Source organism: Borostomias antarcticus (assembly GCF_949987555.1).
Source record: "Borostomias antarcticus genome assembly, chromosome: 15".
In the NCBI taxonomy this organism is placed as follows: Eukaryota; Metazoa; Chordata; class Actinopteri; order Stomiiformes; family Stomiidae; genus Borostomias; species Borostomias antarcticus.
The window spans coordinates 11,598,234-11,614,627 of record NC_140248.1 but is presented as its reverse complement, the minus strand read 5'-3'; the positions used below and the strand labels follow the sequence as shown (position 1 = coordinate 11,614,627).

Below are 16,394 nucleotides of genomic sequence, written 5' to 3'. Positions count from 1 at the left end.
TAGTTTCATTCTCTAATGCATGGCTTCTCTGACGTGGAAGCGTAGTGCACGTCTAACACCTGGGCCAGACAGGTCGGTTGCTCCAGCCCTGTTACATCCACATCATTTCCAGACAGATAAATGTGACATTTTTGGACACAGTTCTATAATCTTGGTTATGCAAGCAATCCATCTGGTCAGTCTAGTCGTGTCAGGTATAGCCACGTCAACCAAGAGACGGTGGTTTAGTCTGTCTGCTCGCCATAGCGACCATCCGGTAGTTACAGGGTTACAGCTGTTTCTCACAAAATATTCAGTTCTAATCCAACAGACTTCTGTCATATCTGTTTACAAGGATATATTGAGTTTCCTAAGCTTTCTACCATGCATGCCAAGCTGAGAGGTCACTGTCACTGATGGTCATACCACAGCCATATAAGACATTTCTTTAAAACAGCTCTACTAAATGATGTAACTTGTGGCCTTTATATAGGATTCCAATTAACAGAATTGCTCTCGTGATTTCTAACTGATGATTACATGCAAACAAATGTTTAGTACTAACAAATAACAGATGGCACCAAAAAAATTAAGGCCACATCCTACCAAGGAGTTTCCTACAGATATAGTGACTGAGACATTTCCATATCCCCCTAGATCTAATCATTATTTTTCTACAGTAGACCTAATCTACTCAAATGAGAAAAGACAACATACATTTGATCGGGATCTCAGTTTAATGTAGGCCAATACCCAGCATGAAATCTAACATACTGTAACAGTAGGCTTAACCTTGGCCTACGAAGGCAAATAAAATCCTTAACCATATTCAGCACAGTGCCATCATTCATGATTTCTGCTTCTAGTCAAGAGTGGGACTACCATTATTAATATTGGCCTGTAAGCCTATTTTATGGAGTTTGTTTTAATAAAAGGTGACAATGCCCTCTGATATATTAGGCTACATTGTTATCTAAATTATTTTGTTGATAAATGACCTATAAACAACGAAGTAACAACACAGTGAAATCGGACAATTAGGCTAACACGCGGATGCAGTTCCCTGTGTTGCAGCATCTGGGGCAAACTAGCCCATCAACAAATGAGAACATGGACTTGTAGCTTATTGTATCTTGATATGTTAAAGTAACCGAGATGTTAGAAGCGCATTTTGTGTTCCTTCGTTGATCGTTTAAAATGGCTCTCGCTAAAAAGATGCCTTAGCTGCCTCCAGCAATTTCCTCATCTTTGAATGGCTGTAGCCATACTGCTTCCTCAATGCGCAGGCAATTGGTCCTACCGACAGCGAGCAACATGGTTGTTTAACATCTAGTAGACACACAACCTTACAATTAGTCTACTATATTAACATTACTAATATAGACTAATAGTCCTAGGCCTATATCAAGTTCACGCTGTTAAAAAGCACATCCGTTAGCCTACAACGTAAGGCGTCGATATCCCGAGGATGATCACCCTACTAGCGCAGTGGGCTAGCCGATATCCCCTATTCATTACAGGCCAAAGCATAGGCCATGAGTTGCACGTAACATTTTAAATGACAACGGCATATATAGCCTACAATATGTGCAAATATTATGTGCAAACAATGCGTCCTTACCGTGTAATTAACCTGCACGATCGTTTATGGCCAAAGGTCTTTAGGACCGTATCCATGTCCCTGGGATTTTTTTTTCCGCTATTGCTCAGCATCAGCAGCGGTACAATGTAGCGACAGTGATGATGCTGTGAGACCCCGCCCTCCATCCCGGGCAGCGAGGAGCCAAGGGAATGAGCTCACTGACTTCACTCGCCACCGTAGGAGCCGCAGTCAACCTGTCCCACCAGATGAGAGCTCACCTGGTTTAAGATAGGCCTACAGGTTCATATCTGCTGCAAGTTCACTGTAATTTTGTTTATGTTCTGTACGCTACATTCGTGTAGCCTACAAGGATAAGGTCTATTTGATAGATAATTTAGTCTGTTGGATAGGCTATGGCTAGCCTTTGACTCTTATGGTGCAACATGTATTTTTTATGAGTTTTATTTTGGCCATATTTAAGAAGCCATGCAGCATCATGTTCATTGTCTTGGCTAGAAAGAAAATGTCCACATTCCTGGAATTTATAGGCTAATGTATCAGAATAAAACCTCATTGCAACTGAAAACCTGGCTACATTGACAGATGCTAGAAAAATAGCCTATAATGCTGTAAAACTGTTTTAAACACGAAATAGCCTATATAAGCATAGCCTACTACTGTAGTACCAAATAATAGTAGCCTGGCCTACTGCATTGGCTTCAGAATTATTAGGCTAACTGATTATGATAGATTCACCAGTCATGTTTTGAGTTAAACAGATTCACCAGTCATGTTGAGTTAAACAGATGTAGTCAGCAGAGATGGACAGTATGACCTAAGGGAGATCGCTTGCCCTCATAACATAAATCCAATGAGAATTGTACAGTCCCAGATTCCTCACTTATTACATTCCCAAACTATTTAGGCATCTCAAAATATATTCAATTTACCAACGTGGATTTTTGTAAGGGATGTCTTTGGAACTATGCATTGATTGCATTGATTACATTTCAGAAGTCCCCATGAGTCCTTGCGGATGAATGATGGACATTAATTTCCAAAGCACTGCCAAGTTGAGCAGAGAAACAGAGGAAATACAGAGCTAGACTGGCTACTACAGTGAAAACACACAAATTAGTGCCACCCTGTGGACAAGAGAGAAATGTCAGAACTGACCAGGGGTGAGAACCAAGTTAAGCAACCCTATACCAGTTGCCATTACATCAACTGATCATGACACTTTTATAACTGTTTTGTCAGTATGTAGAGTAAAATTGAGTTTACAACAGTACTTGGCAACGTTAACCGGATTTAGTAGAGTAATGCCACCGTGCCTTCTACTGGGCCTGAATCTAACAGAGTACAGCTCACCCCTGGTCCAAAGAGCCATGCCGTTTATAATCCCTTTAATTTAGTAGTCTGTACTCGTCCGCTCGTCTCTACACACACACACTGACTAGTATCCATCAATAACCAAAGACTGCAAAGCTGTAAGCCATTATTTTATTGTGTGCCCCCTTCTCTCCCTCTTTGTATGAAATCAGTTACAGTATACAGACTTTTGATCTGTGTAACTCTTAAACAGACCCCATCCACATGATCAAGTGTCTCACAGTTAGTTACTAGTCTCTATAGTTGGGAGACTCATGCTCCATTGCACGAACACGTTGAACAGCATGGAGAATCTGCCGGGGTTCCCTTTGGACGATGGGGTGGAGCTGGGTTGTGATGGTGAAGGACCATGCCTCTCAGTCACTCCTGGACAGGGAACACCTCCTCTTGAACTCTTGTCCAATAGTCCGGATCCATTTAGTGGCAACTGAAATCGGGGATTGAACAATACAGTCAGATCTTTTTATTTAGCTCTTTGCCATTTTATTTTCTCATTTCATAAGTGACAGGTGCTGACCTGTACACAAACTATTGCTGACCACTGTTTGAGCACCCATTGTAATATTTCCCCTCACAATTTCTACATAAATTCAACAGCAATGTTTAAAGGCCAAAATGAAATCAACAAAGTTGCATTGTGCAGAAGGCGTAACTAGAGCAGTAACTAGAGCAGTGTTTGTTCTGCCTGTGTATCCAGGGAGATTGACTGAAACGGATACTGATTCTAATAGACCTAGGTGTACAAGTGATTGTGTAATAACCTATAGAACATAGTACTGTACAAACATTTGCCATACATGTTAACTATGCCAGGTACTGTGTTTATAAGATTCTGTGGTCATAGTCCATTCAGTTGAGTGGGGATCCTTCAATAGAAGATTCTGAATCAGCAGATGTGTCCTATTAAAGGAACTCACCCCATTTATTGCCCACAAAGACTGGACAGCCAGCATGAAGTGTCCTGTCATCTAGATCCCCATTCAGTAGAAGGTTGTACCAGAGTACTGCAGAACCCTACAGGAAATTGATGTCATAGAAATGGATGTGCACCTGGGTCCTCATTTGAAATATTTAATTACTTTTCTGTGCATGGTTGCTTTTGTGTGACAATGGTGCCAATGGACTGTCCAAATATTATGAAAAAAAAACTGTACTTATACCTTTTGAGGTTGTAGTGCAGCTCCTGCCTGAGGAAACACAGTTGCTCCACCCACTTCTACATCAGTCATCTGTGATCCATCAGAGGAAGGGAACATTAAGACAACATACATGCTTCACTATGCTACATAGCCATCTCACATGAAGATCCCATAAAGCGAATTCTTGTTATTCAAGACTAAGCTGATTAAATCAGATTTTTTTCAAGGTCCATATGAAAATTACCCTGATGCACCAGATGGTTAATTTGCATAACCATCTGGGAACCGTTGGCCCATCATCCATGGTAAATGGACTTCACTTCCTATATATATATATATATAGCACTTTTATCCAAAGTGCTTTACAGTGGCCTCTCATTCACACACACATTCACACACACCAATTGCGGAAGCTGCCATGCAAGGTGCTAGGCTGCTCATTGGGAGCAATTTGGGGTTGAGTGTCTTGCCCAACATTTGGACAGGATGAGCTGGGATTCGAACCACCGACCCTGTGATCACTGAGCGACCCGCTCTACCTCCTGAGACACAGCCGCCCCACACGTCCAGCATAGAGGTTTGAAATTCGTTCTTAGAACACTGATTGGCTAGATCGTTTTCCAATCTGATAGAAACGGATCTCTATGGAGTATCCAGACTGATTTGCAAGAGAAACAGAATGCGAGCTCAAGAGATCAGGATGGTTTCATGAGGCTATGATAATGGAATGAGGATGTCAAAATAGAGGAGAATCACCTCTATTAATGACTACCCAGTTCCCTAATACAGCCATAACATTTAAGTCTTACATAGAATAAGATGGTTGCGATTCGGTTTCCTCTGGCGATGTAATCCAAGTCGATTGGCAACTGGGGACAGAGTCATAACATGACTTGGGCTTGTTGGACAAAATAAATAAAGATGGTATGAGCAGGTCAATCTTTCTTGCTATATCTTACTGTACCTGGGAGTCATAGTGAGGATCATACTGTCCACCAATCCCATAGTTAGCAACCTGAAAAACATTTGATATATTTAAATGTTTAGCATCCAAGCATGCAGCGTGAGAAACCCCTGTCCCACCTACAGTACAAGACTATACAATACAGTATGTCAAAATTATACTGATGTCAAGATAGCTTGTGTCCAACCCGAAACACGTCGTATTTCACAGGCATACCCAGTCCTAAACATCTAATACCATATTTACTTCTGTACACTGGTTCTATAATCATGGCAGCACCTGGAACATTTCAGCAGTCTTCATGTCCAGTCCTGTCACATCAGAAATCAACTGGGTGACTTTGAAGATGAGAGGGTGATCATAATCAGCCAGCCAAGCACTGGCAAACACAGGAGAGAGTCAACAGTTATGCCTCCTGTCTGCGTTGTCCGATACATTCAGAATAGCCAAAGGTTGCCTTTAAGAGGCAAAATGTATCATGCAAAGAGAAATGAGGCAAAAGGGCCATATTGATTAACAGGAGAATATTAATCATAGCCCACAGTACGTTTACACTCGAAGATTAAATATAATTCATACAAAATAATTACCCTATAATATACTGTTAAACATTAATTATGATTTCAATGTTTGCCAATAGTGTCACTTTCAATTCCAGTCAAAAGCCCTGCTCTCAACCTGAGGGGAAGTCTAACTACAGGCAGGTTTCATTGGTGGAACTGAACACAGGACAATGCCTGGGTCTCTGGACAGAAATCATGGCTGGTCATCATATTAGAAAAGTTCCATGACATATGTTAAATGGGTAATCCAAGTAGTAAACTGTGCGATTTGGACATGCATTATAACATTATAACAACGATTCTCTACATTTATGAAAACAGACGGGGAACATTTCTTGGAATAAAAAATACAGATGTGATTTAACAACCAACCTTTTGGCTACACGTTTTTCAGTGGGCTTCCTCCCAGTCTCGTCTATAACCGTTGCTCTTTGAAGCTTGGACACAACACAAGTGATCAAATGTCTAAAATATTTTTGCATGGCTATGTTTGTGTGGAAGTCATTGACATACTGCAAGTCTGTTGTCTGTTGGGATACCTTTGATCTGGACAGGCTTTTGACGATCTCCATCTCTCCTTCAGACATAATATTGTGATATCTTAGAATTTTGGGCTGGTCCCATTCCTCCTCCTCTTTGATTGGGGCGTAAATAAGTCGTGGGTTGCCTCCTCCAGTGCTGTACCTACACACCAAGGTCCTCTGTCTCCCAGGGGCCTGAGACACAAACAAAGGACTTTTCTCGCCGTTTCCTTCGAGCAATGGAGCATGCATGAGTCATCTATTGTTCTCCAGTCGTACAGCTTGTGATAATGGCGTAGCCCTGCCAGCCTTCTGTAAACCCTCTCTGTGTACATAGATGAATCATGAAGTAAACCCTTTGTAATGACTAACCATTTTGGTGCCCTCCCCTCTGCAGAGAGCTTCATATGTGGTTGGGTTTGTTGGTTTGACTTGTGTTAGGAGCTCTGTGACGGCCGGGGGAGTTCTGGTCTCCCTGTCTCTCAGCAAGACGCTCTGCTCAAGGGCTCTGTAGTGCTGTAGCCGGTCCGCAGTCTGCAAGTCACTGGGCTCTATGGCAGGAATGTTTCAACACAGCTCATGGAGAAAAGCATCGACTTAACATTGAGTACCATCACACGATCAAGGTCTAACCCATGTTTTACACAAACCATTTGAGAATGAAACTATTCTAATCCATGATGTTCAAAATGCTTTTAACATCTGGAGAGGCACAATGTGAGGCCAAACCATTACAACAGTGTCTTACATCCTCTACCTACCCAGGTCCAGTGTCTGCTGCGTAAGCTCCAGTGCCAGAGGCATGTTGCCCATCTGGAAGGCCAGAGGACCAAGGTGGCCCAGGACCTCTTTCCTGGTCACAGCTGCTGGGACACCCTCATCAAGCTGCACCAGGGCCTCCCAGAGCCACCGCACCACAAACTCAAGCTTGTCGTTCTGAAGAGCGACCATGGCCACATGGAAAGACTCATCTGGATCCAAGAGTGGAACATTTTGTTGCCCTACTGTGGGGGGAAACAAGAAAAAAAAGTCCAGTGATACGTTTTTATTATTTACTTTTCACTGATGATTGTTACCTCCACGACAGCACAGGGCAAGATGTAATGTTTTTGGTGGCGTGTTTGTTAGCAGGATTACGCATAAACTACCTGATTTTCACAAAACCCGGTGGAGGAGTGTAGAATGGGCCAACTTAGAAACCCTTCAATTTTGGAGCGGATCGGAATCACGGAGTGGGTCCACGAGCTGCCCAAACAGACGGTCTTCATTGCGATCTTCATTGACCTACTGTATACACACCTGCCCACCACGTTTTTGGACTTAACTCTCATGCCCTGAGCTGAGCTCCCCATAGAATGAAGCACTATTGCCCTAGTAGTCTACTCTAGTGGTACTGTGCTAGTATGGACATTAGGACCCAACACTGGCATTCTCACCCGTCTCTCCTCTGAAGGTTTGGGGGAACCCGTACATGGCCTGCAGTCGGACAAGGCTCATAGCAATGCCATCCAGATCCCCCTGGCTGGGGAGCATTGGGGAGAGGTGGGACAGAGCACCCAAAAACTCTAGACAGCCAAGAGGAGAAGCAATAAACAGTTAAATGGAACTTCTTGTGGGCATCAACAAATGGTCTTTTGGTGTACTGCACACCTGAAGTATGTGCATGCCATGAGAACGGGGCAACACACTCTGGGACCTAAGTGGGAGAAGAAACCAAGCTGGGAGTCCGAGTCACAACCTGCAAGATTTGTTCTCCCACTCTCTGAACAAAGGTGCCAGTCCACTTAAGTCATTACATACAGTAATACAACAAATGATATCCCATTGTGAAGCTGTCTTACATGTGCGCTCTACATGGGGGACAGTGGTCTGTTTTCTGTATCACATCTGTATCATCAGAGACCAGAGTCAACAATTGGTCAGTCATGGTATACATACAATGTGTTTGTTTGTTAGTCTATATGGTTTATCTAATGGGGTTCTCTGCTCTGTTCGTCTCATCATTCAAAGTACACAAAGAATTGGTCGAAACAAATGTCAAGATTGAGTGAATCTAAAAGAGGTAATTTATGTGAAGGAACAGATTGTAAATCATAAAATGTCATGTGGTGCCTTGAATTGAAACAGTGGTATGAAATTCATACCATGTGAAGAACATGAACGTGCAACTTGCTCAGCCATGGCCCACCTTCGCCTGAGTTGACCAACCAGCTTGTATGCAGAGAAAGGGTTACGGACATGGACCTCTAGGTCTTCTGGGAAGTCTTCAGAAATGTGCTCACAGGCTTGACCTCTGATGGAGTAATACAGACATTATTTTAAGGGGTCCCCAATCCAAGATCTAGCCCTATTCCTAACCTGAACCAATGTTGTAGCTATAATTATCAGTAAATATGTCAAGCATGTCTAGGTCATACATAGGTGGGCCTTATAATTTAAAAAAAAAAAAGTGTTGCCCATCTCTCTATATGAAATATAGCTGGTATTTATTCATCGCTAGCAAACTAAACCTAGATATTACTTGCTAATGGAAGGTTAAATATAAAAGGCTCATCAGAAAAGTTGCAGACCAGACACGCCACCTGATTACTTAGTTCCCTGGCAGCCAAAACAAGAGCAGCTCTTTAGTCAAAACACTGACCCCACAAATGAGAATAGGTTGGTCTCCGCGCACCAGGGAAAAGTAATAGCCTACTCAGAAATGTAGGTTTGCTGGCCTTCTTGCATTATACAATCCTGTGGAAAAGACTGATCTAAAAACAACATAGCCAGACACCAAAAGCAGAACCTGACATTGTGTGGGCAGAGACCATAAGCATGGCTGTCAAAATGCCTGGTTTGTACCTCTTAAGTATTTCAGAGCAGTTTTTCTCCACCATGATGAAATGACAAATGTTGTGAGTGAGGTTCCTCTCAATCTCAACAAGTTTCATCATGCTGTCTGTTAGGGAAGCGCACACACAAACACTTTTGAGTGACTTGACTATGAAATATGACAATTGATGAATGATTGCTTCATCCCATTAAGTCATTAGGAGCGGCACACCTAAATTCAGAACACTTAATACCATGCAACAGCACAAGCCGCAATGTTGTCTTGACTTACCACAATCACATTTTCATATCCAATATATATTATATCCAATATCACATCTATCACACCTTTTCATTACTTTGGTTTTAAATACAAAAGTATATGAATAGAAAATCTCTAAAAATAAGACAAGGTAAAAAAAAAAAAAAAAAAAAAAAAGATTTCCAAGGCAAGTAGTCAAATAACTGTACCTGTAGATGAGTAGAATTCTCCAGAACACACACACAACCAGATCAGGACTAATAACATCCCACAGTGACGACTCATTGTCCCCATTCCTTGGCTTGAACTTTGATTAGTCTGCAGTTAAATACATGTGAACAGAAAGTTATCAGAATGTTTCAAAACAACAAAAAGGCTCTCACACAGAAGAGTGCATGGGCAGTGGTGTCAGAGTATCGTGAACCTCAGAACAGTCCCAGTAACCAGCCATGCCGTCAGAACATCTAGCACCGAGTATGAGATTCCAGCAGCAGAAGGGTGTGCCAGGTGACTAGCCTCCATTACACACAAGCCTGAACCATGTTTCCCTTCTGAATAAATGGTAAAATGGTAAATGGACTGCACTTGTATAGCACTTTTATCCAAAGCACTTTACAATGGCCTCTCATTCACCCCCATACATTCACACACCAATGGCAGCAGCTGCCATGCAAGGCGCTAGCCTGCTGATTGAGAGCAATTTGGGGTTCAGCATCTTGCCAAAGGACACTGACATGTGGACAGGAGGAGGCGGGATTCAAACCACCAACCCTACGATCATTTGAAGACCGTCTCTACCTCCTGAGCCACTGCCTCCCCAGCAGTATCTGATGCCGAGTCTCATCAGCCTGTAGGCGTTGACGGGGTGAGATGAACCAATGGAAGAGACTGATCTAAAAACATGGGCAGAGACCTAAAGCACAACATGACATTTTGTGGGAAGAGACGATGGTTGTCAAAATGCCTGGTACCTGTGCATTTACTGTTTCATTAAAGCAGTGTTGGTCCATCATAATGAAATAGTTGTGACTGAGGTTCCTCTACATCTCAATACGGTTCATCATGCTCACACACGCGCACGCACGCACACGAGTGACAGGGCTACAGTCTATCAAATGAAGGTGTTCATCCCATTTGACAAGTTATTGGGAGCTGCGTGAGACCCTCGTGATCTAGAGCTCACATTCGGTTTTACTCCGCAGCTCCCGAGGCCAGGATAGTCTCACGAAGCTGTAACCTAAATTCAGACTCTCAAAACAGTCATTATGCAAATATCACACTTTCCATGACTTTTATTTTAAATGTATTTGAACAAAATCTGTAAAGATAGGAAAGTTCAAGAAAAAAGATTCCCAAGTAGCTATATTCACAGAACTGTAGTCTAACGCCTACCTGTAGAGGCGTAGACAAATAAATTGATCAGGACTATGGCATCCGGCAGTGAAGATTGTCTCAACTCCTTGGCTAATAGGACTTTGATAAAGCCTGCAGCTAAACATGTGTGAATCCTTTTTTTTCCATTTAAACTAAAAGCCCTCAATCATCAGGAGATTTGAAAACAAGCCTTCCCAATAGCTGCGACCACGTAGACTGTGACTGAGCAGTCGCCTACAAGCGTTTTCAATGTGTTTTGTCTAATTAGGGGATTAGTAGCAGCTGTGGGGCCGCTGTGCAATATCATCGAGCTGCAGCCTGTAAAATGGGCGTTCCTGTATCGAGGGCGTTTAGTGAAACAGGGGCGTGCCAGCTGTCAATCATTTTCATTTGGCCAATCAGAGGCTTGCAATCCTCTTGTCAATCAAAAACTAATTTCGCCTGAAACCGTTTTGTCTAGCTATTCTGTACCCACGTTGTAATGCATCTGAAGGTGAAAATGTCAATCATTTTGATATTTTGCCACTGCTGAGGTCTATGACAGGGCAATTCTGAATGGAAAGGTGTATACTACTGAAAAGTATGGACAATTGTATTTATTTATTAATTAATATTAATTACACATACAACAGCTGTTCAACTCAGTGGAGCTAAGACATGGTTGCATAGAAGTAATAAAATCAATCATAAATATTGCAAATGATGACATTGACAATCCATTGATTCAAGTTCAGCTGTTACACACAGAGGTAGCAAGATTAGCGTCTGAGGCATCAGGGTCACATTTAAAGATTGCAGAGCCAACAGCCACAAAAATAGCTAAAAACAAGTGACATTGTACCGAAGGTCGTTTTCTTAAGACAATGTAAATCAAAGGTATGCTATATGTCATTGCGACCAAATAGTATAGAGATAGACTTAGAGATACTGTGTGTACATTAGTATATGAGACATGAGAGACATGAGCATTAGCAATAACTGATTTGCCTGGTGAATTGTACTACCAGTACAAGTTTAACATTGTAATATGTATCATTGTAATATGCAGATGGCTTGAACAGTTTATTAACTTTAGATTTCCAGTAGGAAAAATAATTTCCAATAAGATTCTGATAGAGGTCATAGAAATTCTAATAGGATTTTGAGAATCCTATAAGATTATATAGGAAAATTAGAAGATCGTATAGGATTTTTGGAAAATTAGATGATCCTATAGGATTCTTTGACAAGGTTGCAGTCAGTCAGTCAGCATCACTACTGGGCCATAGCCAGCACTGGGATGGCCTCAGTGGAGTTCCCAGGTCAGGTATGAGTCTTCCAGTCATTCAGCCAGCCAGTCAGTCAGTAGATACTGTACTCTACTTGTATTTATTTGTTCATACACTAGTATGCCAGCACGGGTTATGTTCTTCAATGCTTCTGGTGACTAGCAGTTCTCTTGACAACATAATTTAATCCCTATCACTGTTTTCAGATCCAAATAGGGGAAAACATATGGCTGAGAGGAGGAGGGAGGAAAATCAACAGTACCACTCACACACACATTTGCATAACCAACCTTGTATAACCAACCAAGCACTTTCTACCTTTCTAAACCACAAATAGAAGTTTGAGAACCTAGGATACATACAGCCCACCTAAGGGGGTTCTAATGTACTGACCTCCCGGCACAGGCATGACCCTGCTGGCAAGGGCCTGTGCTGCCCAGACCAAGCTGCCTTTGTCCTAGCTAAGGAACAAGCAAGTGTTTCAGCTTCTGCCCACCTGTATGCAGCTTATAGATGTTGACTGGCCTGGACTAATCACCACATCCACAGTCCAGCCTTATACCCTTGTGCATTTCACAAAACATTTGTAAGTGTAAAGACAAGGCACTGATTATTTTCTCAAGATTTTATTGAATAACATGTAGACAGGCACAGGTGAACCACAGCCGGTTAGCAGTGGCACAGAACTCCTCCTCCACTGGCCCTTCCAAGACGATCTGCCTGCAGGCCCACCTTCTCAAGACAGTGGACTCTGAGGTCCACTCTGAGGACCGCCACTCTCAGGAACTCCTGGACCCGACTAACCCACCCTCTACGATTGAGTCAGAGCCGGAAGATGAAGGGGGGTCATCGTCAATTTCCCTGGAGGAAGTCACTGAGATAGTCAAACAACTCCACAGTGGCAAAGCCCCAGGGACTGATGAGATCCGTCCAGAACTGCTGAAGGCGCTGGGTGTTGAGGGGCTGTCTTGGTTGACACGCCTCTTTAACATTGCGTGGAAGTCCGGGTCAGTGCCAAAGGAGTGGCAGACTTGGGTGGTGGTCCCAATATTCTAAAAAGGGGATCAGAGGGTGTGTGCCAATTACAGAGGCGTCACATTACTCAGCCTCCCAGGGAAAGTGTACTCTAAGGTGCTGGAAAGGAGGGTTCGGCCGATAGTCGAACCTCAGATTGAAGAGGAACAATGTGGATTCTGTCCTGGTCATGGAACCTGGTCAAGAATCTTGGAGGGGACTTGGGAGTTTGCCCAACCTGTCTACATGTGTTTTGTAGATTTGGAGAAGGCTTACGACCGGGTCCCTCGAGAGGTCTTGTGGAGGGTTATGCGGGAGTATGGGGTGAGGGGGTCCCTACTTAGGGCCATCCAATCCCTGTACACCCAGAGCGAGAGCTGTGTCCGTGTCCTCGGCAGTAAGTCGTTTTCCTTTCTGCTGGGGGTTGGCCTCCGCCAGGGCTGCGCTTTGTCACCAATCCTGTTTGTGATTTTCATGGACAGGATATCGAGGCGTAGCCGTGGGGAGGTGGGTTTGCAGTTTGGTGAGCTGGTGATCGCATCACTGCTGTTTGCAGATTATGTGGTCCTGATGGCATCATCTGCCTGCGACCTCCAGCACTCTCTGGATAGGTTCGCAACTGAGTGTGAAGCGGCCTGGATGAGAATCAGCACCTCTAAATCTGAGGCCATGGTTCTCAGCAGGAAACCAGTAGTCTGTCCGCTCTGAGTAGGAAATGAGTCCTTACCCAAGTGAAGGAGTTCAAGTACCTGGGGATCTTGTTCACGAGTGAGGGAACCATGGAGAGGGAGTTTGGCCGGAGAATCGGAGCAGCTGGTGCGGTTCTGCAGTCGCTCTACCGCACTGTTGTGACGAAAAGAGAGCTGAGACAAAAGGCAAAGCTCTCGATCTACCGGTCTATCTTCATCCCCACTCTCACCTATGGACATGAAGGATGGGTCATGACCGAAAGAACAAGATCACGGATACAAGCGGCCAAAATGAGTTTTCTCCGGAGGGTGGCTGGGGTCTCCCTGAGAGATTGGGTGAGATGTTCAGTCATCCGGGAGAGGCTCGGAGTAGAGCCACTGCTCCTTTGCGTCGAAAGGAGCCAGTTGAGGTGGTTCGGGCATCTAGTGAGGATGCCTCCTGGGCGCCTCCCTAGGGAGGTGTTCCAGGCGTGTCCGGCTGGGAGGAGGCCGCGGGGTAGAACCAGGACAGGTGGCGGGACTACTGTACATCTCCACACTGGCCTGTGAGCGGCTAAAGATTCCCCAGGCAGAGCTGGTTGATGATGCTAGGGAAAGGGATGTCTGGGGCCCCCTGCTGGAACTGCTGCCTCCGCGACCTGACCCTGGATAAGCGGATGACGATGGGTGGATGGATGGAACTGCAATGTTGCATGCCTTGTCTGGGAAGTCTTCTTGATCCAACAAATCCAGAATTTGGCTCATAGTTAAACTAAAAGAAAACACAGTAGAAGGTTAGGTAGAACAATAACTAGTTATGTGTATAAGTATGTGTATAGCTCGATCCAATGTGTTATCCCGCCAGTCACTATTGTTGCCATTGACATGTTTACTAGTTCTATGGCCACACTGAACAAAGTTGAGTAATTGTAAATGCATATATCAATACTAGACACCTTAAACATGATGTGTACCAAAAATTATTGTTCTATCTTTATGTTAACATACTTTACTAACCTTCTCTTTCGGCGGTTTGATGCTGCCATCTTCTCCTCATAGGGCAAACAGGAAGTAAACAGCTCTGGTCATGTGACAATTTACACTAAACATGTGACACTGCTCATATTTCACTGAGACCCTTTATTATTTCAATATTAGCTGAAAATGCATTGATACTTCATTCAGTAACATTTTTATATCCTTTAAAATTTAAAAAAAAAATTATCCCAAAGTGAACTCGCGAGATCAGGATGGTCTCACGAGGCTAGCTGTGGTGTGACAACACAACAGTTATCATTCAGAACATGCAGCATGTTGACACCTCAGACAGCCTATTCTACAGTCCAGTCAACGTCTGTAATCACGTCACTGTTAGTGCCATTTTAGATACCATCTCTTTGGCCTATTCAATGAAGGACTCTTTGAAGAGGGCGCCCAGTTCGACATGGTGGAGGAGAACCCTGATGTTGTAGGCCTACTACTTTGGCTGTGGAGGGAAGAGCTTGTCCCCAATAGGATTGGACAATGGAGGTCTATGGCTGTGTTGTCAGTGTGCCCACATGTAGGCTATTGTCCCTGGCCAGATAGATGATTTGATTCTAGGAAACAACAGTGTGATCAAGTATGTCATTAACAAACTGAAAGAGTCTAACAGATAGCCTACTGTGAGCTGCGTTAATGCGGATCACTGAGCAGGTCTTGAATGACATGCTGGCTGGCACGCACAGGTAGCAGGTCACAGCTAAAATATTCTGTATAATATATCAAAGCAACAGAAAGTGACATTCTATATAATCAGAACGTTTCAAAACAACAAAAAGTCAGTCACACAGAAACGGGTCCACAGGCAGAGTGGTGTCAGCGTCGTGGACCTCAGAACGATCCTAGATAATAGCCGTAGGCCTACCCTCCCACTGCTGTGTATTGTTGAGTCACCTGCGGTAAGACAAGGCTAAACAATCTTCGGTAAAACAGGCTAATCAATCTTCATTTACATATCTACTCATCCAACCGCTGAATGGCCACAATGGCAGCAACACAGGGATTAGTCTTCCAGGAGCAGGTTGGCCTACAATACCAAGAGCTAAGAAGCCAGTCTCACACCCTCAAGCTTGTCTCGTTTAGTGTAAATCCTTGTTGCCACAAAACCTAATTACCGGGTGTCAGTAGCAGAACATCTGGCATTGAGTATGAGATTCTACCATGGGCAGAAGGTAATTCTCTAGCAGCAGGGTGGTGACCAGCCTCCATAAAACACAGGCTGATCCATGCTTCCCTTCTGAATAACAGTCTCTAAATTAGGCCTGTAACAATTATTACATACTTGTCAAACCGCGATTTTATGACATAATCACAATTGTTTTGTGAACCGCAACTATGCATTTAAAAAAACAACAACAAATGTTTAGACGTAGCACTAGAGTGTAGCATTTCATAACGGCTCCAGTTCCAGACAGTGGCTGTTGTGTATGATAGCTTAGAAGCAAGCTAGCTAACTAATGTAGCTAGCAAGTAACTAAAGCAAAGGCTCTGGTCTGGGAGCTGGGACTCAACCCTCCTCTCTGCTCAGGTTATAGCTCTCTCTCTCTCTCTCTCTCTCTCTCTCTCTCTCTCTCTCTCTCTCTCTCACACACACACTCACTCACTCACTCACTCACTCACTCACTTCACTCACTCACTCACTCACTCACTCACTCACTCACTCACTCACTCACTCACTCACTCACTCACTCACTCACTCACTCACTCAAATTATTGGCCTTTGTTGAAGTGTTAAACACACCAGTAGCAAGAATGTAGTTCCCTGTATGTTTTTAACATATAAAAACGCCACTGCTCAAGAACCCTTCTGGCA

The 16,394-nt window shown here is 43.6% G+C and overlaps 1 protein-coding gene across 1 annotated transcript; it reads right to left on the bottom strand.

The window, feature by feature from the left end:
* Window positions 1-3,309: 3,309 nt before the first annotated feature.
* On the bottom strand, window positions 3,310-7,091 carry LOC311318800 (prolyl 4-hydroxylase subunit alpha-1-like; the record flags this gene model as incomplete). Its single annotated transcript, XM_084450230.1, has 9 exons — window positions 3,310-3,380; window positions 3,871-3,967; window positions 4,114-4,182; window positions 5,057-5,107; window positions 5,336-5,435; window positions 5,992-6,056; window positions 6,159-6,335; window positions 6,513-6,691; window positions 6,902-7,091. 9 exons carry the CDS (start codon window positions 7,089-7,091, stop codon window positions 3,310-3,312), a joined length of 999 nt encoding a protein of 332 aa, XP_084306356.1.
* Window positions 7,092-16,394: the final 9,303 nt, after the last annotated feature.